This window comes from Oryx dammah, unplaced genomic scaffold (genome assembly GCF_014754425.2).
Source record: "Oryx dammah isolate SB20612 unplaced genomic scaffold, SCBI_Odam_1.1 HiC_scaffold_9, whole genome shotgun sequence".
NCBI classification, from domain to species: domain Eukaryota; kingdom Metazoa; phylum Chordata; class Mammalia; order Artiodactyla; family Bovidae; genus Oryx; species Oryx dammah.
Genome location: NW_024070193.1, coordinates 16,946,086 through 16,973,800, shown reverse-complemented (window position 1 = coordinate 16,973,800; position 27,715 = coordinate 16,946,086). Strand labels below are relative to the sequence as shown.

Sequence of the window (27,715 nt, the reverse complement as noted above, 5' to 3'; positions counted from 1 at the left end):
GACTCTTAGTGACCCCATGGACTGCAGCCTTCCAGGCTCCTCCATCCATGGGATTTTCCAGGCAAGAGTACTGGAGCGGGTTGCCATCGCCTTCTCCGACTGACTGCTACCTGCCAAATCCAAGGAATATTTTCAGCTGTTTCAAGGTGACAGTTGAGTGTTCTATCAGAAACTCTTCCCTACCTAGTATCTCACTAATCCAATCTTTCCTGGTTCTTCAGCTTCTCTGGTTGTCCTTCCAAGTCTGTTTTCTTTTTCCCTCACATTGGTTCAAATGTTGATCACCCCAGGGTTCCCTCCTAGCTTCTACCTTACTAGAGATGTATACACTTTCTTGGGAACACTTCCTACAGCCTTCACTGTATCAGCTGATGACTCCCAAATTTGTTTCACTCCATCCAGATGGTTTGGTTGAACTCCAGCAATTTCTCTTGAACTGTCCTTTTTACTCTAACACTCTACCGGGTCTCCTTGCCTCTAAGCACAATTTCAGTGTCTTTCACATTATCACCAACACTGCCACTCTTAAAAACAAAGATTTAACCGTATAATTCTATTAAAATCTTTTGGAACGCCTCACCACTTGTTCTAAAGGAAAAAGTAGCATGATGTTAAAATCCTTCACAGCTTGGTTCTGAACTACCTTTTTCGGCCTCTTTTTCTGTTCCTTCCCTAAATAATATCACACAAAGTCAGCTTCTCAAACAAGCCACCTATTTTTACTCCTATCAGCACTAATAAATCTATCACTCAGGCTGCCTAAAATGTACTTCCCACACATTTGCAAGCTAAAACATGTTCTTCTTTTAAGAGGTGTTTCAGATATCAATCACCTCCAGAGAAGCCATTCTATTCTGCCTTCACGGCCTTGTCAATTGGTCATTCCATTCAATTCCAGCATTGCTACAGTAGTTCATCTGAATAGTACCTCTCCAAGCAATTATTTCTCTGAATTGTAAGTTTTGGTAGACATGTCCACTTACACAGAATCCCTGAAAATAGGGGTTGTATCTTTTCACCCCTGTATCCCTGTTAGCTAGCAAGCATGTCATATCAGTTCAGTTCAATCACTCAGTCATGTCTGACTCTTTGCTACCCTATGGACTGAAATACATCAGGCTTCGCTGTCCATCACCAACTCCCAGAGCTTGCTCAAACTCATGTCCATCAATTCGGTGATGCCATCCAACCATCTCATCCTGTCATCCCCTTTTCCTCCTGCCTTTGATCTTGCCCAGCATCAGGGTCTTTTCCAATGAGTCAGTTCTTCGCATAAGGTAGCCAAAGTATTGGCATTTCAGCTTCAGCATCAGTCCTTCCAATGAAAATTTAGGACTGATCTCCTTTAGGATGGACTGCTTTTATCTTCTTGCAGTCCAAGGGACACAAGAGTGTTCTCCAACGCCTCAGTTCAAAAGCATCTAGTCTTTGGCGCTCAGCTTTCTTTACAGTCCAACTCTCACATCCATACATGACTACTGGAAAAACCATCGCTTTGACTAGACGGACCTAGGCAACAGAGATGCCCAATAAACAAATGTTATGTAGTTTATGTCACTCTCTATTTTAAATACTCTAATGTTTCACAGATGGTCAACAGGTACATGAAAAGATACTCAACATCACCAATCATCAGAGACATGCAAATCAAAACCAGAATGAGACATCATTTCACACCTGTCAGAATGGTTATCATCAAATAGACCACAAATAATAAATGTGCCAAGAATGTACAGAAAAGGAAACACTTGTACATTAGTGGTAGAAATGTAAATTGATGTAGTCACTGTGTAAAACAGTATGCTGCTGCTGCTGCTGCTAAGTTACTTCAGTCATGTCCGACTCTGTGCGATCCCATGGACTGCAGCCTACCAGGCTCCCCCGTCCCTGGGGTTCTCCAGGCAAGAACACTGGAGTGGGTTGCCATTTCCTTTTCCAATGCATGAAAGTGAAAAGTGAAAGTGAAGATGCTCAGTCGTATCCGACTCTTAGCAACTCCATGGACTGCAGCCTATCAGGCTCCTCCATCCATGGGATTTTCCAGGCAAGGGTACTGGAGTGGGGTGCCACTGCCTTCTCCGAAAACAGTATGGAGGTTCCCCAAAAAACTAAAAAGAGAACTATCATATGATCCAGCAATTCCACTCCTGGGTCTACAGACAAAGAAAATGAAAACACTAAATCAAAGACACATGCTCTGCAATTTTCACAATAGTATTATTCACAATAGCCAAGACGATACATGCACTCCAATGTTCATGACAGCATTATTCACAATAGCCAAGATATGGAAGCAAACTAAGTCTTCATCAACAGATGAATGGGTAAAGATATAGTGTATATAGATACACACACACACACACACACACACACACACTGGCATAGTACTCAGTGATAAAAAGGAATGGGAAAATTTCCATTTGCAACAACATGAACAGACCTAGAGGTTATTATGTTTACTGAAATGTCAGATAGATAAAGACAAACATTACATGTTATCACTGATATGTGAAATCTAAAAAAAAAAAAAAAACCAATGAATATAACAAACAGAAACAGATTCACATATATAGAGGACTAACAGTTACCAAAGGGGAAAGGTGAGGAGAGAAGGGCAAAACTAGGGTAGGGGTTTAAGAGGTACAAACTAAACTATGTATAAATATTAATTAATTAATTAATAAGCTTCAAGGATATATTATCAGCACAGGCAACAGAGCCATTATTTTATAGTAACTTTGAGTGGAGTATAATCTATAAAAAAATCTGAATCAATACATCATATACCTGAAACTAACACTATAAATCAATAATATCTCAACAATAAACACTGTAATGTTCAACTCTATGAACCAATATATCCCACTGTTTTATTTTAAAATATGATCAATACAGATTTAGTTCATGACAAGGCAGATGAATAGGCAAAATAAAGCTGACGAATAGATATTTGGGAAAAAAATCGCTTATGACTAAACTCCATAACTCAATGTCAGAGTTATTCACAAAAGATATCAGGTAGTGTATCAATGATATTCTCTCATAAAAAGAATATTACTTTAAATTATAATTTCTTTATGCCTTAATTTTCTCATCTCTGAGAGAGATACAAGCCATTTAACTCATGCATATTGGAACACTCTTAAGGGAGTAGGAAACTTCATTTTTGCTAAAACATATTCTTCTTAGCTTTCAAGGCTACATAATTTTCACTCTGAGTTCGGAAGTAAGCTGAGTATAGTAAAACATATGATTGGACTCAATTATCCCACTGATTTTACCTAAATGAATACTAACTACATTTCCCTGCCTAGCTGTGTCATGTTTAGCCATGTGACTTGCTCTAGCCAATGAAATGTGAGTGCCAGTCACATGTTCTACTTCTGGGCAGAAACTTTAATTGTAATTCCATGGCTCTCCACAGCTCTTCTGCTTCTATTACTTACTATCAAACCATGTATGAGATAGGTGTTGTCCCTTCACCCTGCATTCCAGAAAGGAGAACAAAAGTGGGTGGAGCTGCCATCTTCCTAAACATTGAACATGAACACACAATAAATCTTTTTTGTTATAAGTCACTGAGATCTTGGGGCTGTTTATCACCACAGCATGACTAGCATAAACTAGCCAACACACTGAGTTAGCTGTTCTTCCTTTATAATATCATAATACTCAGGCGGATGCCACTACAGACATACTATACTGCAGAGTACAGACTTGAGGACACAGCAGGGGAAGGAGAGGGTGGGGCAGACCGCGGAACACGGAAGCATATATATTACCGTATGGGAAGTTGCTGTAGAACATGGGGGGCTCAACCCAGTGCTCTGTAACAACCTAGAGGGGTGGGACAGGGTGGAGGGGGGAGGGAGGGGGTACATGGAGACTTGTGGCTGATTCACGTTGTTGTATGGCAGAGACCAACACAACATTGTAAAGCAGTTATCCTCCAATTACAAATTTAAATAAAGATTTCTTATTACCTTATTCAAAGAGACCTTAAAGAAGGTGAACATTTTTTGTTTTTTTTAATCTCTAACATCTGATAGAAGAAGACTGCTAAGTCTGACTGGCAGTTTGCTGAAAGAACTATAAAAGTGACCATCTACATTTTATTTGCCAATAAATAAAGTGACTAAAAATTTTGAAAATATAATACAAAAGTATTTCATATTATTTTTTTTAAAAAGGCAGGAAATCAAAATTGCTTATTCTGTAAAGAAAAGTTGAAGAGATCTGATGACCATTTGTTATCTGATCTTAGGTAAAGTATCAACATTTTTCTGAAAGTTTTCAACAACATACGTATCAAAGATTCCAACAATACCATTTTACTGTCAACACGTTCACTTGATACCCAGAAAGGAAAGAAGAGAACTGTGGGAGCAGATGTCCAAGCTAATGCATTGTAAAGTTCACATGCTTCCTCACAGGTTCATATTTACATATGTTTGATTATTTTGTTTCTAAACAGTTCCTATAGGAATGGCTGACCCAGAAAACTGACAAACAACAACCCATAAGAAGAACCAACACATAAAAATGAGTAATTCAGTCATTTTAAAACTGCTAATCTAAAGTCACTCAGCACCGGGGTTTAAAAAAAAAATGTATAAGCTCTAATGCCTCTAAGTATTAGTAAATACAACTAAGTCATTATGAAAAGTAACTCAGTCATTATGAAAAGTCACTCAGCACCCGGGTTAAAAAAAAAACGTATAACCTCTAATGCCTCTAAGCATCAGTAAATACAACTGAGTCACTATGAAAAGTTTATGCTCAATATCATATGGTATTACTTACATGTGGAATCTAAAATATGACACCTGAACCTGTTTATGAAACAGAAACAGTCTCATACACGTACAGAAAGAAAAGACTTGTGGTGCCGAGGTGGGGTGGTAGATTGGGAGTTTGGGGTTAGTAGATGCAAACTATTATATACAGAATGGATAAACAACAAGATCCTACTGTACAGCACACAGGGAACTATATTCAATATCCTGTGATAAACCATAATGGAAAAGAATACAGAAAAGAACATGTGTGTGTGTGTGTATATATATATATAATAAATGTATTAACACAACTGAATCACTTTGCTGTACAGTAGTCATAAGCACATTATAAATCAACTGTACTTTATTTTAAAAATAAAAAAAGAAAAGGTTATATCCTTTACATGATTCAAAGTGATAGAGAAATGTCCAATCACTTTAGAAAAATTTCCATGACCCAAAAATTATTTGGAAGCAAAAAGGTATAAATTTGCAACTCATCAGAAAATCCAATCTTCTCAAATGACTCATTCTCTCAAGGTGTCATGAAATTATGGTTTAATTATGACTGATACAATTCCTAATCTATACAGACTAAGAGACGTACTTCAAAATCTCTAAAAGTAAGTAAATGTTCATGTTTGCTAAATCTTGCTAGCATTTTATTCCATACTGGAGTACATGCACTAAAAATTACATAAGGTGCTGAAATGGAAATTTTCACAGTAAGTTAATACTTAATCTTTCTCATTTTCCTACACATCGGTACTATTTTTATTCAAAGCATCTAAAACTATAACAGCACTTCAACTGAGTTTCACACTCATTTTGTAAGTAAACTTCATTATAACACCTGTATGGGCATATGGACAGTTTATAAAAATCACTAACCAAAAACATCACACAGGATATTTTCTATGTGTTTCTTTTTTCTTTATCTTTTCTTTTTTTTTTTTTAAGGTAAGGTTTTATTTTTTATCTGTTGGCTGATATCAGCAGTCTAAACAGGAAAATAAATGCCTAGGAAAAAAACTGATACTTTATTCCACTTACTACAGAAATGTATGGTTAGGTTAATATAATTTCACTTCTCAGTATTCCATCAAAATAGTATACTCGTACTGCCAAAATGATCTGCATAGATATTAACAATGTAAAGATTTTTTAAATATGAATAATTTATAAGTATTAAACCATAATCTCTAGGGGACTGGGCCTAGGCACTGGTGTATTTTAAAAGCTCTAGATGATTCTAATATGCAGCCTAGGATGCATATTATATTTCTTTCCATATCCCTATAAAAAAATAACAACTTCTTCTTTCACCTTAATTCTGGATCAGTTTTTAAGGGAGTGGCTTTAAATATAGCCTTAAAACAGTATACAGATTTATATTATTAACCTCCATTTCAACTTCTGGAGATTTTGACTTAAAGAGTAATTTTTATCATGCTTATAAAACATGTCTTTAAAAGAAAACAAGGAACATTTTGGCCATCTAAACACTAACTTTTCCTACTTTTAAAGTTAAATGATGTCAGAAATGTCAAAGTCATAGTACCGAAGCAGTTTATAAATTATAAAACTGTTTAAACATAAGGTTGTATTATTTAAAAAACCCTCATCATTAAAAGGTAAGTTCTCCCTATAAATGCACAATACCCAGAAGAGGCTGCTGAAGGTAATCAAAGAAGAAGTGCAGTAACACTAGAAAAGGGGAGATTCTGGAAAGACTGAGAATCTAACTGAAATAGTCCTCTTTGAATATAAATCTTTATTAATTAATGGTATGCTGCTGCTGCTAAGTTGCTTCAGTCGTGTCCGACTCTGTGCGACCCCATAGACGGCAGCCCACCAGGCTTCCCCGTCCCTGGGATTCTCCAGGCAAGAACACTGGAGTGGGTTGCCATTTCCTTCTCCAATGCATGAAAGCGAAAAGTGAAAGTGAAGTTGCTCAGTTGTGTCTGACCCCTAGTGACGCCATGGACTGCAGCCTACCAGGCTTCGTCCATGGGATTTTCCAGGCAACAGTACTGGAGTGGGGTGCCATCGCCTTCTCCAATTAATGAAACAGTAGTCCTCAAATTTCTCTATTTCAAGAGATTATAAAACCAAATCTCCTGGAAATATCCTTTAGCCAATAAATAAATAAAAGGACACAAATATGAATCTACCTAAAAGAGCCATGCTAACCATATTTTCTTTTCAAATTAATAAACTGTTTTTGTTAATTTATTTAGAATAGGTGGTATAGTTTCAAAAGAACTAGAAAGGGACACACACTGAAAAGTCTTCCTGCCACATCTCAGGTCAACTCAGTCTTCACCCCTCATCCTACTCTCAAGTAACCACAGTTACTGATGATTTTCCCTCCTTTGTGCAAAAGGTAGATTATTATATACACTGTTCTGTGCCTCATCTGTCGTGTTGTTTTGTTACCTGACAATACATATCTCAGAAAATTCTCTCTTTCAGTACAAACACATCTTCCTCATTCTTTTTACAGACTTTATGATGAAGCAGAATCTCAAAAAGTCAGCCCGTTTACTTCATAACTCATCCTATAATGCTCTTGTGATCATCTCAACAAACACATACACAATGTAGCTACAATAAGAAATCCCTGGAATTTAAAAAAATCTTACATTGTGATTTTTTTATTATAAAGAATTTATTAAAGTATGGAATACCTACAAAGTGAACAAATAAAAATTGTACAGCCTGATGAATCACTACTAAGCCAACATACTCGTAATTATCACCAAGATCAGGACATAAAATATTAACAACACATCATCTATATGACTGCTAACATGTCACGGTCTACTACTATCTAGGAAATATGTCAGAGAAAATTAAAAGTGATGACTTCCTAAACTTTCATTGGGGGTACAGTTTGAGTGTATATATTTCTTACATTCCATTTCACATAGCTTGATTTTTGTTATTTTTCTTTTAAATGTTTAATTAAATAGCTGATACATATAAAAATAAACATGAATAACAACTAAAAAAATAATAAAATAAATATCCATGTCCTTAACACCCATCTTGAGAACCCATTCCCTACCCCTCCCATGGCTCAAGCAGTATGTTTAAGGGTTAAGAGTAGACTCTACAGCCAAACTCTGCCTGAGTTTGAATATAAGTTTACCACTTACTAGCAGCAGGATTCGGAGAAGGCAATGGTACCCCACTCCAGTACTCTTGCCTGGAAAATCCCATGGACAGAGAAGCCTGGTAGGCTGCAGTCCATGGGGTTGCGAAGAGTTGGACACAACTGAGCAACTTCCCTTTCACTTTTCACTTTCATGCATCGGAGAAGGAAATGGCAACCCACTCCAGTGTTCTTGCCTGGAGAATCCTAGGGACAGAGGAGCCTGGTGGGCTGCCGTCTATGGGGTCACACAGAGTTGGACACGACTGAAATGACTTAGCAGCAGCAGCAGTAGGATTTGGGGAAGTTAAAGTTTTCTGCATTCTTATTTATAACCCCTTTTACTTATAAATGAGAATAATAATAGTGCCTGCTTTATAGCAAGTATTCTTTAATTATGAGAATTAAATAAGTATATATATGTAAAGTATTTAACACTTTACAGTATATATTATGTAAAATTTAGCTATTTTTATATTCTCTCTCTGCCACCCTCACGAGGAAATGTTTACCATTCTATTACTATATATGTAGTAAAATGGATGTATGAATGAGTATTGTGATTTTTAAACTTTATACTAACTGGCATCATAGTCTAAGTATTTTTTTAACTTGTTTTTTTCATTCAAAATTTCTCAGATTCACTACATTGACATACACAGCTGTTGTACATTCCTGTTCACTTCTGTACCGTATTCCATAGTGTAAATTAGAAGAAATGTATATATATTTCTGTCAATGGGCATCTAAACTATTTCCAGTTTTTGCTATTGTGAAAAATGCTACTACCAACATGGTTGAGCATGTCTCCTGATACAGATTTGTAAAAAGAAAAATTTTCTAGCATATATATCTAGGTGAAAAACTGTTGGGTCACTAGATATATACAAGTTTAACATTGTAATAAAGTCAACTTGTTCATTAAAATGGTTATATTATAACATAACATGCTTTTATTAGAAGAGGTTTTAAATCAGTGATCTAAGCTTCCAATTTAAGAAACTGGCAAACAGAAGAGGAAATTAAACCTGAGGAAGGTAGAAAAATGGATACAATAAAGATAAGGGCAGAAAGCTATAGAACAGAAAGTAGAAAAAATAACAAAGAAAAAATCTATTTTAAATATTTGATTCTTTAAGAAATCAATAAAGCTGATATATGTCTAGCCAAAATAATGAAAACAGAGAAAAGATACAAATTATCAGTATTGAGACTGAGGTAAGTAACATCACTACTGATTCTACAGACGTTAAAAGGATAATGAGGTAATGTTATAATGTTATGCCAATAAATGCAACAAATTAAATGAAACAGACAAATTACTGGAAAGACACAATCTAATGAAGTTAACATGAGAAGAAAAAGCCCTGAAAAGCTATATAGCTAACAAAGAAATTAAACTTACAGTTTAAAACGTTCCAACCACAACAAAAAGGACAGATCCAGATGACTTCACTAGTAAACTGTTAACAAGCATTCAAGACTAATCTTTCATGAACAGAGAAGCAAAAGCCTGAACGAAATACAAGTAAATCAAATCCAGCAATGTAAAAAAGGATAATACGTACAATCAAGTGGATTTTATCCCAGGAATATGAAGTTAGTTTAATATTCAAAACTCAATCAGTGTAACTCATCATATCAAGAACACAGCATCAGAGGCCTATTGCTCTGCGGTGTCACTCCCACTCGATGCTATCTAACTTTAAGAGGAGTATGTATGGTGTCTCAGTGTCTCCGTTTACAGTTCCCTAGCTACACTGAACATCTTATTAGCCATTCTTACTTCTTCTGGGAGTCTCTTTTGACCACTGTTTCCGTTGGGTTGTATCTGGTACTAATTTGGACAAAGTTCTTTTTACATTCTGGATATCAATCCTTCACAAGTGATGTGTACTATAATTATCTCTTATTTTTTTGTCTTCATTTTTTTTATTCTATTTGAATGAAAACAATTAATTTTAACATATTTCAATTTATTGATATTTTATTTCAATGTGTTGTTTTTGTGAATTATTTATGGTATTCTTCCCTATTCCAAGAAAAAAAGATAGTCTATATTCCCTTACAAAGTCTTAAAAAAAAAAAAGACAAATTTCTTAAGTTAGTATTTCTACAATCTCTTTGAAGAAAGGTACTGTACTGGCAATAACTTTTTCAACTATACACCAAGCTCACGGCACTGAACCTATGCTGTAGGGATACCAGGCAGCACCGGCTACTGCCTTTTCTAGAGATTGCAAATTTCTTAGGGCCATAATAATTAAGGAGTTGATAATATATAATCAAGAATAATATAATTTCCAGAATAATATATAATCAAGGGGTAAGCTTTGCGATAAACATGATCCAAGTTCATTTTATGAAGACAAGGGGTAAACTAGTGAGAATTGTGGCAAACAGCAAAATGTTGTCACAACAGCATCAAACTTCCATCTAATAAATTCTGATTTAGAATAACAAAATCCAGAATGTATCCAAAATATATCTATACTTTAAATAGCCAAGAGATTAAAAACCACAAAGTATGAATTAATGGAAAATTTGCAAGTGACAGCAATAGAAAATGGAAAATATAATAAAAGTAACAATGTAAAACATACATAAAAATTATATCATTTTTTTATTTTGTGCACCTGCACTGCTTAAAGCTATATATAAAACTCAGACTTACCCAGCCCAACTCTGCAGATAATCAGAAAACTCAAAAGCAAAAGAAAGCTGACATGTTAGGTGAGCTGAGTAACAGTATTAACTGCTACTATCAGGGTTATTGGAGAAGGCAATGGCACCCCTCTCCAGTACTCTTGCCTGGAAAATCCCATGGACAGAGGAGCCTGGTGGGCTGCAGTCCATGGGGTCTCGAAGAGTTGGACATGACTGAGCGACTTTATTTTCACTTTTCACTTTCATGCATTGGAGAAGGAAATGGCAACCCACTCCAGTGTTCTTGCCTGGAGAACCCCAGGGACGGGGGAGTCTGGTGGGCTGCCGTCTATTGTGTCGCACAGAGTCGGACACGGCTGAAGTGACTTAGCAGTTAGCATCAGGGTTATTACACAGTCATAAACCTGGAGCTATGACACTAATAACAGAAAATCAGAAAAGAAAAAGAGTATTCCCTTTTAACAAGTCTTTTTTAAAGTGGCTTAAAAAAAATTTTTTTTTCCCTCTAGTCCCAACATTCAGATACCTACACTCCAAATATTTTGTTCTGGGGAATAATATTCTGGCACCAAGAGTCAAATATCAGAATTAAACACATATATATTTTATATTACACACACACACACACATATATGAAACATGGTAACAGTAAACAGTAGGGCTACAATGAAATCTGTAATTTACTTACCTATACTTCCATGTTGCTATGACAAAGCAGTAGTAATATAGATAGTAAATAGTAAAACTAGGAAGCAATAATGACTAACTTTCATAATGGAACCACCTAATAATGGAAAATGCTTTTTAATCAGTTTCTCACACATTGTTCAAAAAGTTTACCTATTGTTATATCAGCTTTCAAAACAGATGCAGCTAAAACAAAGGATAAAATTCTGATACAATTCTCAAATCAGGTTAAGAGGGGGCAGGAATAAATGAACTATTAAAACCAAGAACAGTAGGAATGATAAAGCTAAAAAAATGAAAAAGAAAAACCACAATAATGTCAATAAACTTCACTGATGCTTCTCTGAGAACTCTGCCTCCATACAACTGACAATTATGAACAAAAACCTCAGCTTACAGCATCAATTTAAAATGGCAAGAGCAGTACTACTACATAAATTTTATGCTTTAAAATCTACATCTACTGAAGTAAGTGCTGTCACTTAATATTTGCCTCTGACTTGGACATTCATATACAATAGTCTCTTCATTATCCTTGTAACTTCTTTCACTTTTCATTCAAAACAGTAAATCTATACTTCTGGCAATGTCAGAAATGGCATTTAAGTTTATTCCAGAATATAGAGTAACTGAGCAAAAAATACCTTGAAAAGAGAAACACAAGTGGAATCTTTTAATATGCCAAGAGATAAACAATCTTGAAAATAAGAAATCATACTTGGGAAACTTTGAATTTTGTCTACTCACTATGAATCAAATCCTCACCATTTTCCTATCACTTTATTATTAAGTCCAACTTAATAAAGCAGATGGGTATTTCATAACCCACTGAAGAACATATCAGCCTAGTTATTAGGGTTATTTGGTTGGATTAAGGGGAAGCATGACTTTCTCCTAAATTACAAACCAAGATTCTTAATCCCAGGGCTTGCACTTTCGTTCCTTAAAGATTTCTGCCCCATCAACGCTTGTACCGTCACAGTCTTCCTAAAATGGAACCTGACAAGTTCGCCACTGTCATTGAACCCCAACTGCCTGGTCCATCCAGTATTCGAGCTCCTTAACACACAACTGCCGCTAGACTATCCCTCTGGCTTCATGCCTCTTCATGCAGACTTTTATACACCAAGGACACCTGTTATTTCTGCCCTAAATCTTCAGGGTCCAATTCAAGCTTTCTCCACCTTAACCACATAGAGCTCTTAATTCCATTTAGAACTTAATTCTTCCCTAGTTGTTTATGGAGTTAGCTTTGGCTTCCCAATTAAACTACAATAAGCTCCTCAAAGATCAAAGTAACATCCTAATACTTTCATTATGCCCCACATTGCCTAATATAGCCTAATATACACTCTTTTACATTTCCTGATTAACTAGATTTTCATCATATAACTTACTCAACTCCTTTAATTCCGTATCAAGCATCATAGGCCAAGTATGCTAATGATTTTTTGTTCCTTTTAAAGGGAAACCATACAAACTTGGTAGTACTGGATAATGGATATTAATAAGACTATTTGAACTGTTTATACTCACAATACTTGTGTTACTAAATGTGTGGTTGTCTTTTCCAACACTACTTTTCCAACTTTCTAATACAAGTTTGTGCTTAGTTGCTGAGTCATGTCTGACTCTTTGCGACCCCATGGACTGCAGCCCATCAAGCTCCTCTGTCACTGGGATTATTCAGCTTAGAACACTGGAGTGGGTTGCCATTTCCTTCTCCAGGGTATCTTCCCAACCCAGGAATCAAACCAGGGTCTTCTGCATTGCAGGTGGATTCTTTAGCAGCTGAGCTATCAGGGGAGCCCCAATACAAGCTGAGTGTCCCACAATGCAATTCTGACATTATCTACCTAGAGTGAATTCCACATTCAAAAAGTTAAAGGCTCATGCCCACAAGACTGCCCCCACTTCTAATGCCAGTCAAAGTCCCAGGTTGTCACTGACACCTCCAACAAGGATACAATTTAGGAACAGTCAAATGAAACAGTTGCAAAGAATAAGATATGGGGGAAAGTGCAGGAAGGTTCCATGTCTTCTCAGCTGAGCCACCCTTCCAGGACCTTGATGTGATCACCAAACCAAAAGCTCCCAGAACCTTACTGTTCAAGAGTCTTTACAGAATTCAGACTTCATTCAGCCTGCTACCCCTCCTCTTCCCAGAGATGGTAAGCAGGTCTCACAGTTCCAGCCCTCTAATCACTTATTCTTTCTGGTGACCAGCATCATCCTGATGAGCACCAGCTATCAGTCATCTTATTAACATACAAAAGACACTCATCATTTGGGAGATTTCAAGAGTTTTAGTTGTGTGCCAGGAACCTCAGACAAAGACCAAATTTTTTTTTACTGTGTCACACTACTTCTTTAACACATTCAAAAAAGTTCCAAGGTATCAAATAATTCACTTAGTTGAGGAGACTCTAAAGACAGATATTCAAAGGACAGAAAATCTTTTTAATCATGAAAAAGCATACTTATGAAAAATAAGCTTATAAGTCTTACTGTGGAAACACACCAACTAAAAATACAAAGAAAAATTAAAATAGATACAAGTTATTGAGTACAGATCTCCCTAGACTTACAATGATGTTACATCCCAATAAACCTATTGTAAGTTGAAAACGCATTTCATACATCTAACCTACTGAACATCATAGCTCAGTCTAGCCTACCTTAAATGTGTTCACAACACTTAAGTTAGCCTACAGTTGGGAAAAAACATCTAACACAAAGCCTATTTTATAATGAAGTGCTGAATACCTCATGTAATTTATTGAATACTATACTAAAAATGAAAACCAGAAGGGCTGTGTGGGCACTGACGGTTGTAAGCGTATAGGCTGTTTACCCTTGTGATCGCATAGTTGACAAGGAACCGTGGCTTGCTGTCACTACCCCTGTATCCCAAGGGAATACTATACCACATATTGCAGGAAAAGATCAAAACCCAAAATCTGAAGTACTGTTCTACTGAATCTATTATCACTTTCATACCATCATGAAGTAAAAAAATCCTAAATCAAACTACTCTAAGGCAGAGATTGTGCTTATTCCATGCCAAGCATTCTGCTAACTGCTTTATGTGAATTCTCATGATCTCTACAATGATCCAACAGGGCAAATCCCACTATTAGCCTCCTTTTACAGATGAGGGAAAAGGAGACACAGAGACTCTCCAAGGTCACCCGTCTGGCAAGCAGTGGAGCCAGGATTCCAACTAAAGTAGCCCAACCCTACAACTTCTACCAGCAGTGTTCCACTAGCCCAAAGATTTGACAGTGACTTTATTCTCCCCTCCTCAATTCAGCTAACTTCTGGGTTTGCATTTCCCAGATTACATCATTCTCTTTAGGCTTTTCTGCCTTAAATACACACGATTCCCTGGGGCTGGAAAGTCCTGCTCTTTTTTATACAGAGAGTAAAAAACTCACTCCTCAAACAGTAGCTTAAAAACAACTTTCTCTGGGAAGTTCTCTTCACTCCTTCCATATTTTCTACCCCCAATCCTAGGATAAGGAATACATCACTCCCTTAGCTCCTTGGAAACAGTGATTCATAAATACTTCTATTGTTGGACTTATTTGTATTGTAACTGTATTTTTCAGTACTACCTACTGGGCACTATCTAGTGGCTCAGTAGTGAAGAACCCGCCTGCCAATGCAGGAGACTCAGGTTTGATGCCTGGGTCGAGAAGATGCCCTGGAGATGGAAATGGCAACCTACTCAAATATTCATGCCTGGGAAATCCCATGGACAGAGGAGACTGGCAGGCTACATACAGTTCATGGGGTCGCAAAGGAAATCAGACACAACTTAGCAACTAACAACTGGGCACCACCCTGCTCTGTCTGCACATGAGACACTGAGATACTTGTTAAAGACCAGGGACAGTCCCAGTTTAAGCACAACTATGAATACTTCCTCAGTCAAGGCAACATCATTCATTCTAACAATAGTTTACCATGCTCTATGAGCCTGAATATACAAGAGATTCACTGGTGAGTAAAATTATTATCTTAAGATCTCCAGGCTCAGATTGAGACTTATACAATGCATCTTTCCAATCATTTCTCAAATCCCACATGAAGACTTTGGCACTACAACTTCTCAGTAATACCAAAATTTTGTCACTACTTCCTTAGTATCAATATCTTACTCTTGGTTAGACTTTTGTTTCAACAAATGTAAAGTTTTGAAACACATTCTCTGTCTACTAAATTTAATAAACAAAAGTCTAATCAAGAGTATAAGGCATTCACACTAAGAAACTAGTGACAAAAATTAAGCCACACCGTACTTCAAAAGCTGCTCTGCTGGTCCTACCCACTTTGAACTCTACACTCTTCCACTTCCTTACACACTACTTGGTTTCACAAGTCTATTACAGCATCTAATATCTCTTTTTCCACAGGAGTTTTTTTTTTGAGATTTAATTCACATACCATACAATTCACCAATTTAAAGTGTACAGTTCAGAGCTGTGCAACCATCAATCACAATTTTATAACATTTTGATCATCCTCAAAAGAAACCTGTACCAATTTAGTAGTCACTCCATGTATTTATCAGCCAGGGTTCTCTAGAGAAACAGAGCTAAGAGGATGTAGGTGTGTGCGTGCACATGCACGCACGCGCACACACACACACACACACCCCATATACATATATACATACAGAGATAAAGATTTATTTTAAGAAATTAGCTCCCGTAACATGCTAGGGGCCGTCAAGTCTGAAATCTCCAGGGTAGGCCAGCAAGCTAGAGAAGGAAAAGCTGCTTCTGCAGCCTGGAATACGATGGCCCTCTGAAGGCAGAATTCCTTCTTGGGGGGAACCTCAGTCTTTTTTCTTTAGGCTTTCAACTAATTGGATAAGGCTCATTCACATTCTTGAGGGTAATCTGCTTTATCCAAAGCCTACTAATTTAAATGTTAATCACATTTTAAAAATACCTTCACAGCAACATCTAGACTGATATTTAACCAAAACTGGACACCCTGGCCTCTCCAAATTTACACATAAAATTAACCATCACACTTCCCGTTACTTCCTGCTCCTCATAACCACTAATCTACTTTCCTTCTGTGGAACTGCCTATCCTGTTGTTGTTGTTGTTGTTGTTTAGTAGCAAAGTTGTGTTCAACTCTTTGCAACCTATGGACTGCAGTATACCAGGTTTCCCTGTCCTTCCCTGTCTCCTGGAGCTGGCTCAAACTCACGTCCATTGAGTGGGTGATGCCATCCAACCATCTCATCCTCTGTCGCCCCCTTCTCCTACCTTCAATCTTTCCAGCATCAGGGTCTTTTCGAATGAGCCACCTATCCTACACATTCCATGTGTGTTAGCTGCTCAATCATGTCCAACTCTGCAACTCCATGGACTCCCCTGTCCATGGAATTCTTCAGGTAACAATACTGAAATAGGTTGCCATTTCCTTCTCCAGGGGATCTTCCCAACCCAGGGATCAAACGTGGGTCTCCTGGATTACAGGCAGATTCTTTACCAACTGCATGTAAATAAAATTAAACCATATGTGGCCTTTCGTGTCTGGCTTCTTGCCCTTGACATAGTGTTTTCAAGGTTCATCCATGTTATTCCATGTATCAATATTTCATTCCTTTTAATTGCCAAATAATATTTTTTATATAGTATACCACACTTTATCAACTCCTCAGTTGATGGATAATGAGTAGTTTCTTTTTCTTTTTTCTACTATGAATATCTGCACAAGTTTTTGTATGGACATATGTTTTGATTTCTTCTGGGTATATACATAGAAGTAAAATTGCTGGTTTATATGATAACTCTATAACATTCCCTTTTACTAAGCAAACTTTTTCAAAAAATTCAAAGCTATAGATTTCATTTATTCTACAACCAGCTACCACAACATACTAGTAACATACTAGTATGTTATGTTCTGTATGTTATGTATGTTACTAGTATACTAGTAACATACAACATGATCTTACCTTCCATCCCTGAACTTTTGAAGTGAAAGGAAATTTATAACTGGCATCTAATAATATAGTCAATTATTTCTACATTTAAACAGTTAAAAAAACAAATTAATTCATTGTTTTCTAAATTAGATTTACTTATGGGAGAGCTTCATATATACAATTTAAAATACAACCCCAAACATATTATACTTAGAAATTATCCAGGGAAGGATGTGGAGAGAAGGGAACTCTTATACACTTTTGGTGGGACTGTAAATTGGTGTAGCCACTGTGGAAAACAGTATGAATATTATTCGAAAAACTAAGAATAGGACTACCATCAGTTTGTCTAGTCAAGGCTATGGTTTTTCCAGTAGTCATGTATGGATGTGAGAGTTGGACTGTGAAGAAGGCTGAGTGCCGAAGAATTGATGCTTTTGAACTGTGGTGTTGGAGAAGACTCTTGAGAGTCCCTTGGACTGCAAGGAGATCCAACCAGTCCATTCTGAAGGAGATCAGCCCTGGGATTTCTTTGGAAGGAATGATGCTAAAGCTGAAACTCCAGTACTTTGGCCACCTCATGCGATGAGCTGACTCATTGGAAAAGACTTTGAACCTGGGAGGGATTGGGGGCAGGAGGAGAAGGGGATGACAGAGGATGAGATGGCTGGATGGCATCACTGACTCGATGGACGTGAGTCTGAGTGAACTCCGGGAGTTGGTGATGGACAGGGAGGCCTGGCATGCTGCGATTCATGGGGTCGCAAAGAGTCGTACATGACTGAGCAACTGAACTGCCATATGATCTAGCAATTCCAATCCTTGGCATATAGCCAAAAAAAAAAAAACAAAAAAGGGCTAATTCAAAAAGATACATGGACCCCAAAGTTCATAGCAACATTATTTACAATAGCCAAGATATGGAACCAACTTAAGTATCCATCAACGGATGAATGGGTAAAGATTTGGTACATACATACAATGAAATACTACTAAGCCACAAAAAAGAATGACATTTTTCCATATGCAACAACATGAATGGACCAGGACGGTACTATGCTTCGTGAAATAGGTCAGAAAGAGAAAGACCAATACTGTATGTTAACACTTATACATAGAATCTAAGAAATAAAGCAAACCATTGAATATAACAAACAGACACAGAGAAGAAAATAGTGGTTACCAGTGGGGAGAAGGAAAAGACTGGAGTAGGAGATTAAAAGGTACAAACAACTATCTACGAAATAAATATGCTATAAGGATAATTGTACAGCACAAGGAATATAGTCCATTTTTTATAACAACTTCAAATGGAGAATAATCTTTAAAAATCGTGAACTACTATTATATACCTGAAACATTTTGCAAATCAACTATACCTCAATAAAAATAAAGTATGTTTATAAATTATCTAATGAAAAAGAGTAGTTTTTAGCATATTATAAAATATACTATATAAAGTATAATATACCTTTTTTTAGTATATTATACTATCTGAACAGTGATACTATAATATCTTTACATGTAGAGTTGTTTTCTTTTTCAAATTGTAAAAATTTAGGTGATGAATAAATACTGTTTGAGGAACTGTCCTTCAATTACAACTCTACACAGATTTACTATAAAAAATATCTATGAGTTAACAGACAATAAGGTTTTTATTTCAATTTTTTTCTTTCAGTATATTGCTCACTAACTGGTTGGTGATGAGATTAACGACTAATTGTGTAGAGGTGCTGAGGTAATAAGCAACAGAGTGATCAAGAGTATGCATTTTGCAATCAAATGACTGGAGTTCGAACCCTGACTTCACCACTACCTGTATTACCCTGAAAAAAATTCCTTCAACTCCCTGAAACTTAGTTTTCTCACCGTGAGGATAATAATAGTACCTACTGCATAAGTCTGTTGTGAGGATTAAATGAGATAACATACATAAAACTCAGTATACTACCTGGTAAGCACTCAATGAAGTGATAATTTTACAGCAGTCTAGATGCTGGTCTTAACTTAGAGCATATTAACACATTTTAGATAAGCTTATCACAATTCACTTGATATCATCAGCTAACAGGTACATTCAGAATTATGATCCAATTGCTTAAGAAAAAAAAAGCCAACAAAAAACTATTTAGCTATATACCCAAGTAGACAAATGCACAGTAGAAGTTCTGAAAATTACATACGAGACTAGTAACAATGGTTACTTCTAGAAGGTAAAAGGTATCTATGTGAAAGATGATGCATATATACTCCACATACTTCCCTATTGCTTCGATTTTTCTAAGAATGTATTCCTGTTACTTGTACAAGTAAAAAATAAGAAAATAAATAATAGCTTGAAAGTCCATATTTGAAATTAATTTCTACTTGGCTCAGCTAGAATAAGTCAGTAGTTATAAATGTAGATAAAACCATAAGCCTGAAAGTACAGGTAAAACTTTAAAGCAAATAAATAAGAAAACAAACTTTCCTACATTTTTAAATTAAAATCTAATCCAGATTATACATTTTACAAAGGATTCAGTAGAATCACCAAAGTCTTCCATGCTTTTAAATACCTACACAAACTTTCCTTTTTCCTCTACACCTGTCAGTTGTTCTCTTTATAAAGGATTAAAAATTTACGTGGGAAACAAGTTTTTCCAAGGCCGTTTCATTTATTTGCATAAACACTCAAATCCAAATCAGTTGCCTGAATGCCAACTTAGGAAAAAATAGATTTATTGCTAGGAGTAGTAGGGGGATGTTTAAAAAATGCTAGCTGACTCAGAAAAATAATTAACTCAGATTCTCTCAGTCTTTGGAAGTTTGTCATACAACAAGTTTTTCAGTCATACTCCCAGAAAATAATAGATTAGATTACCCTTAAAGAGAGCAAAAGACAGATTTTCATTATAATAGTTAATTCCATAATAAGATAGTTTAGAATAAATGTCTAGCAGCCAGCTTTTATTTCAGAGGGAAACGATCTAGATTCTGGTTCCACCTCTCCATAGCTACTAAGAGATGACCTTGGGCAAATAACCTCTAAAGAGAAACTCTTTTCATAAAATGGAGCCAGTCTTCGGTTGCTCTACCTACCTCCTTCATGTTATACAGATCAAGTGAAATAAGAAAGCATGCTGAATATTATTAAATCCTTAAAAGTATTATTTTGCATGAGAATGGATATAAATATAATGGCTCAAAATTATATCACCAACCACAAGATTATCTAAGATACCAAAACACCTGGCAAAGTGCCTTGCACACTGCAAATTCTCAATGAGTAATGATTTATACAAACAGTACCTATTGGAAATTGAGTCTGTGATCTCAAATTGAGAACTAACTCGAATGACCTTCTGCTCTTTGACCCTCCTCAGGGTTTGCAGAAACAGAGATTGCTTCATTGTTCATTTCACTCATTCAAACATTTATGTACTGTCTAGTCCTTTGTTCTCAAGAGCACACATCTGGCTATGTGCATCACAGTTATTTTCTTGTTTGTGTCTCATAATGAAATTATATACAAAGTTCTATGGGAACATAGAGGAAGAAGCAATTAATTCTTCAGTTAGTGGGAGTAGGGAAAGGTTTCACACTGGAACTGGGCCTCAAGGGACAAAGGGGAAAAGTCATTCTGGAAGACAAAATAGCTTAAAAAAAAAGAAAGGAAGGCACTTTTTCAAGGAACAGTGAGGACTGTCACATAGCTACTGCAGAGTCTGGGGCAAAGGGGAAAAAAAAAAAAAGAGTAACAGAAAACAAGAGCTGGGAAAAAAACGGAAATGAGAGATGGATTTTGAAGGCTTTGCATATCATGCTAAAAATCAATGGGGGGGGGGGGAATTAACAGTATAGCAACCTAGATTTTGAATAGGGGTATATAAACTGTTCATCCACTGGCAGTGGCAGTGAGAGAAGCATGGGCAAGAGTCTCTAGAACACTTCTGCAGCTAACAAATGCCACCATTTTTCTCAATTCAAGTAGCTGACATACATCAAGAACCAATCTCACAATCTTTTCACTTAAAACTCTGAATGACAGACACCCTCCTCCCTATTTATAAAAAAGAATAGATACTAAGCTTTAACATAAATACCATTTGAGAAAACCAAACAGGAGCCTGAGAAGGTAAAGAGTAAATTCAACCAAAGGAGTAAAGTCAAATAACCAGAACAAAACTGTTTAAAGTGTATACACAGTCCATATTTTAAACAATAGATGGATAAAATATTTCATTAACTTTCCACTACTGTGAAAAGTAAGACAGAAGGAAATGATTATGTCCTGTGGATATATAACCAGGCCTTCCAAACATGTTTACATTAATCCATATTAAACATGTCAAATACATGTCTTTCTCACAAAAATCAGCTCTTTCTGACCTTTATAACTTCTGTCAACAACTACAATGAAAAAATTAGGCATCTGTTGAAACAACACACAAGTAAACAAAATCAATGAATACAGGATCTGCCACTCTCCCCCAAAACTGAGGCCAGGATCTCTGCAGTCATATAGGAAGAAGACAAAAGAAAACAACCCTGGTTGTCAAATTCTGGAGATTCCTCCCTTGCAGTGACTTTCTTGCAGCGTCCTTGAAACATACCACATCATTCCTGCTTCTATGCCTTTACTTGAGGCATTAGATTTCTTCCCACCCAAAACTCCTTTCTGACTGATTCTGGCTGTCTACATTCTGCCCTATTCAGAAAGTCCTAAGGTCTTAGCTCAAATTGCATCTCATCCATGAAACCCTCCCTACAATCTCCAGTCCATATGGCACTTCTCTCTTTGCTGAAGTCCTAACAGACAACACACTTGTCTTTTTTTCACTTTCTGGCATTTAGTCATTTTCATTCCTACTGTGAACCTGGCCTGCACCCCTACAAAATGGCATCCTATCTAAGGTTTAACAAAGCCCTGGAATAGCAGAGTGATTAAGTGCTTGGATTCAGGACTTCCCTTGTGGCTGGGTGGTCAGGACTTCGAGCTTCCACTGCAGGGGGGGCGGGTTCCATCCCTGATCAGAGAACTAAGATCCTGTGAGACAGAGGCCAAAGAGTCTTAGCCACTGGACCAACCAAGGAACTCCCACCTATCTTAAATAGATACTTAGCTATTAAATAAGCTAACATGTAAAGTATTTAGAATAGCATGGTAACAGAGTAAGAAATAACTTAGTACAAGATAACTTAAGTAATGGTTACCCATTTTCCTTGTTCCAGGTCACTTTACACATTGTTTTATCACTCATAAATTATGGTTTGGTACGTCAGTGCTCTGCACAGAACTCTCCCTGTCTTTCCATAGCCCATGGGTCCACTTCGTTGAAAAATAAATAAAAGGCACTCCACAACTTGTCTCCACACTCTCTACTCGGCTTCAGTTACTCAACATCTACTTCCTAAGAAATAAAAGAAAACAGACACATAAGGCAGAGACCCTCCTCTCCAGAGTCTGACAACTAATCACAAAAAACAAGGCACAAACATGAAAACATACACACGACGAATGTTCTCTCACAGCTACTATCATAGCAACTCTCCAAAAGGACCCTTCAGTCCAACAAAATCAGTTTCCATGTCTGTTTTATTCCACCTTCATCCTCTCATACACAAACACAATCCAGAAAAACATCTTCTCTTTACCTGTACCTATCCACTCCTATTTTAAAGTCTCAAATAACATCCTTCTCTTGCCATTTAAACTTAAATAATACTATCCCAATCAACGGTTCTCAAGGTGCTTAGTCACCCTCTCGATCTGAAATGTAAATTCCTAAAAAGGGGTAACAATTCCTCACCAATTCTTATGATTTTTCTCCCCCTCCCCTTACCCACGACTATGCCCTCCACTAAAATAGATCATGATAGAAGAGGTGCTCAAGAATATGTTGAATTTAAATTTAAAAAGTGAAACTGGAAGTAGACAACTACTACTAGTACTTACTACTTGGTAAATTACAGTGAGACTGGGAATAGACTACTGTGTCAACCACTAGACTATCACTGGTTCACAAAGATTCAAATCAAACAGGGCCACCCAAATCAGGAGGCAGTCCTGATTTACTAGCTCTTCTACATAACCACCATATGGACAGATTTGCTTGCTCAGTGGTGCCTTTAGTCAACAGAAAAATTATAACATGCTATTATCTGCCATCTAATTTGAAGAGTCTGACCTCCAAACAGGAGTGAAAGATGATACACAGGGCCGGAATCCAAGCTGGGCAATATCCACCTGCTACATCACTGAGTAGATGATTTGGGGAAGCTTATTAAATTCTACTTTGTGCCAAACCTGTCACCAGGTTTTAAATACCATTAAAACATTCCTTGAACTTAGCATTAGAAAGTGTCACCGAGCTCTCCCATCTGCCTACACTTTGCAGATTTCCTACAATAAACATGTATTGCTTGACTAATCAGAAAGTTTTAAGTCGTTATTATTTCTTTCAGCTTTTAAAGGTCTTCCCTTAATGGCAAATGCAGGAATGCAACACTCATAAATTGAAAGTTAACCAAAGGGCATATTACCCCAATTCTCCACTTCCCAGGTAAGGTGCCAATTTGGACAAAATTGTCAACTTCGTGTGTTTCAATTTAAAAAATTACTTCCACACATGCCATCACATTAAAGAAAAAAATGTTGCACTACCTTCCTAAGATTCCACAGCACTACAGCAAATTGCAAAGACCTGCCTAGATGGTTCCCTCGTCTCTCTACTCCAAACACCCTCTTCTCTAAGGACTGAGCCCTTATTAAGGGCAAGCAACAGGGTGCTAAGTGATTTACATGATTACCCGAATCCTGAAAACAATAATAGATACTATTATTATCCCCAGAAGAGAAACCTGAAGTGTAAAGCAGGCTGAGGGAAAACAAACAAACTTACCTGAGGCAATGCATACAGAAGGAGGGGATTCTACTATTATACAAAGAAATTTACTAGGAATATATATTAGGCCCTGGGGACTTTTGTTATGATACAATCATAACAAATCTTTATACTAGAAATTTCATACAGAAAAAACAGTAAGTGATACTTGGTCAAACTGTGGGTTTTCTTTGTAACTATGTACCTTACAATATATGGCACATAACAGATGCTCAATAAAAACCTACTGTCTGTTCAAACCTAAATTTTAAGTAGTTAATTCCTAGAGCAATTTGATCACATGGCAAGATCTGACAGGTTATTTAACTAGATTAGGTGGTACAATAATCAAGTTATATCGAACCCTAAAGGCCTCACATCCTGAGTATGTTTTAACTAATAAAAGCAAGAAAGACAAAAAAAATTCAAATGGTAAAAATAAGCTGTGATCCTTTAAAGATGAGGTTTTCTAATAAATTCCATTCAAAAGTTTAACTTATTGTATCAATTTTAACAAAAAAAACTTATTATTGATCTATTCTTAGTCATCTCAAAATAACCGATTATCCAGGTTTTAGTATAACTATGAAAAGCACTGTTCATGTAATCACTGTTTTTCAACAAAGAAAAAATCTGAGCCTCCTTTAAGTACTGAATCAGAATAAAAAAGGTGCATGTGCAATGTACTTTAAGCAAACTTATTATCTGATTAAATTGCACCTTAACTGTTACTCAGGGACATAAAAAGACAAAAATGTAAAAGCTGGTTAAGGCAACTAGCTGGTAACTGCTGTCTGAATTTGTCTGCTGGAAAGATGAATTCTTTAAATAACTACTGGTAATCTATGAGGTCTTTCAGACACCCAAACTTTAGTTCCCAGGGAGAAAAAAGGATCTGTTCCACAGGTAAGGAGAATCTGGTGTTACACAGAAAAATAACACGCTTTTTAGTTCTCATTCTACATACAGAATAGGATATAGATATTATGCAAGCACAGAGCATTTGGGCAATCTTTTCCTCCTTTCTGTGAACAACAATTTATATAATAATTCCTTGATTCAGGAGTATTCCTTTCTCTCCTTTTCAGGCTCAGGTTTCCTTCATTTCAAAACACAACTCTTCTAAAAGATTTAAATTCTTCTTTTAAAAAAGACTTAATCATTAAACTCAGCAAGAGGGTCCAAAAAGTCAGGAGGTAAAACCGGAGGTATTATTAGTCTTACATAACTTAATTCTAAGTTGGAACGGATTCAGTAGCTTAACTAAAACTTGAGATTTAAGCACAAAGATGAGCTCTTCAGTGTATTCTCCACATACAAAGATAGTTTTAAAATTGAAAGGGTCTTTTTACTCAATTTTTTTTCTTGTATTCTTAAGACATAAGCACCTACATGGACAGTTAATTAGGGTGCCAACATAAAAATGCTAAAATACTCACACATAATGAGAACTAAATTCATCCTATAACATTGAGGTAATAAAATAATCGACAGAGTTGGATATATTTTCAGAAAATAATTTCAACAATGATTTCTAAGTATGCATTAGTTGTTTTTAATAAGTGCTGAAGGGCACATCAACAGTGATTTTCAAAAGCAATTGGTATATGTTCACCCAATTTGCAAACAAAACTCTGAAATTATAAACTCACAGTTGTTTATGCTTAATTAAATTAGCTTTGATAACTGTAAATTACTCCTTCATAGGTAAATATGTATCAAACCTTTTAAAAATGTACATTTACACAAAGACTGTTAGAAAGGTCCTCAGTTAAAAGCTATGGTGTTAACTACATCTCATCACTGAGACACTTGAGCCCCAGGATAGTACTGGCCACAGATTCCCTGCATTGCTCTAGGAAGTGCTTGCTTTCTTCATCAAGTACTGAACTGCAAATTCACCTTTCGGAAAAGAATGAAAGCAAGAAGCCAAGTTTCACTATCTAGTTTTCTAAAACGCATTAGGGTTTAGGATTTCACTGGGAATGACCACGTTATCAAGATGCCATCGCCCTCTCGAGGCATTTAATTACAATTCCTTCTCTGTTTTCCATTCAATCACTAGAACCAGACACACAAAAAGTTGGGTTTCCCCGCCTGGCTGAAAAGTCTCCTCTGGGTGCAAACCCTGGGATCCTGCATACATTTACGCAGAAAGCGCCAAGGGAAACGAAAAGCAACGATTGTTAGACAACTTAGTGACATTACCTTTCCCGTCTTGTGATCAAACCAGACGAGAGCATGGTTCCTGGACAGCACTTTGCAATCAAAGGTAGCATTATTCTGCGCTGGTCGACAGCGGGCCACGGAGCGGCCAATTTTAATGGGCTCGTCCAGGTAGACATGACGCTCCTGAAACGGGTGTGAGTTCGGGCGGCAAGTGAAGATGGCCAAGGCTGACGGCATCGAGGACAGACTTGGGGGTGTCTCTCCTACCAGGGACAAAGAGGAGTTCCACCGGATCCGAGCTGCCCTTCACAAGCCTAGACCCCCTTATCCACCCCCGCAATTTTAAATTAAAGCAAACTGTACATTCTCTAAGCATAACCAGTGAACATCAACAACTCTTCACTTGGGTGGGAAGACAAGCCAGCGCAAGCCCCATCACCTCCTTGAAAACCCAGCAGCGCCTTGATCACCCAAAAGTCCCCAACTGGCGGCTGATTTCAGTCCATCTTCTTCCCTGGGAAGTAAAGGCTCAAACATCGGACAGCTTCGGCCCAGAAAACTCCTGGAAGACAGTTTGGGGGCTGGAGGTATCCAAGCAGATGAGTCACACGCCAATTCTTGTGTTTTGTTTGGGATCGTGGCCGCTTTTCCCCCTCGGTGGCGGAAACGTTGCAGCACTGCAGCATGAAGGAAGGGTCGGTGCGGCCAGAAGGGTGCTTGCGGGCGGAAGAAAGGTGCAGCTGAGCACCCCTGGGCGGCCACCGCCCGTCCTCGAGGGCCTCGGGAGTGGTGGGACAAGGCGATGGAGGAGGCGGCGGAGGGCTCTAGACGGCCAGCGGGACAGTGTGCATTGCCCCTGCTGCGCGGAGGCCGCCCGGGAGGTGGCACCGGGTGCCCGGACCGCCCGGGCTCAGGCGGCGGTGGCTGGGGTCCTTGGCACGAGGAGCTGGGGCCGGCGGGGGCGCGGGCAGCGGCCGAGGCGGGACTCCCGGGCACCTGGCGGGCGTCCCCGCGACCAGGGCGGGGATCCGGCTCCGCAGGCGGGTGCGAACCGAGCAAGGCGCGACCCGGAGGGAGGCTCCGGGGTCTTGGGCCGCAGGAAGTTGGTCCCTGGACGCCTGGGCTCGCGGCTGGTGCTCAGCACACCGGTCGCCTCTTCTCAGGGTCGCCCCCGCGAGGGTCGCATCTCAGGGGCAGCAGCCGAAGCTCCAGGCGGACGAGGCGGTGGGGGAGGGAGGCTGGCCCGGAGACTGGGGGAGAGGCCTGGAGGCCCGGGGTTGGGTCCGCCGCAGCCTCCACCACTCGCGGCCGGTGAGACACGCTCAGGCTGTGACCGACGAGGCAGGAAACTTTCCGACCTGAGGGGGAAAACATCAAAACAAACGGCCGTCAGGCGCCGGTGCCCGCCCGCCTCAGCCCTCGCCCCTCTCAACCCACC

The 27,715-nt window shown here is 37.9% G+C and overlaps 1 protein-coding gene across 37 annotated transcripts in view; it reads right to left on the bottom strand.

Moving 5' to 3' along the window:
- LOC120867962 (sarcolemma associated protein) overlaps positions 1 to 27,410 on the bottom strand; it is a 157,833-nt gene extending 130,423 nt beyond the window's left edge. For 36 of the 37 annotated variants that reach the window (XM_040246437.1, XM_040246435.1, XM_040246457.1 and 33 more), the window contains exon 1: positions 26,317 to 26,944. In XM_040246437.1, coding sequence (XP_040102371.1) covers positions 26,317 to 26,514 — 198 coding nt within the window. In that variant the 5' untranslated portion in view covers positions 26,515 to 26,944. Of the gene's footprint in view, positions 1 to 26,316 lie in introns of all 37 variants that reach the window. The other variant, XM_040246472.1, reaches the window with a different exon arrangement.
- Positions 27,411 to 27,715: the final 305 nt, after the last annotated feature.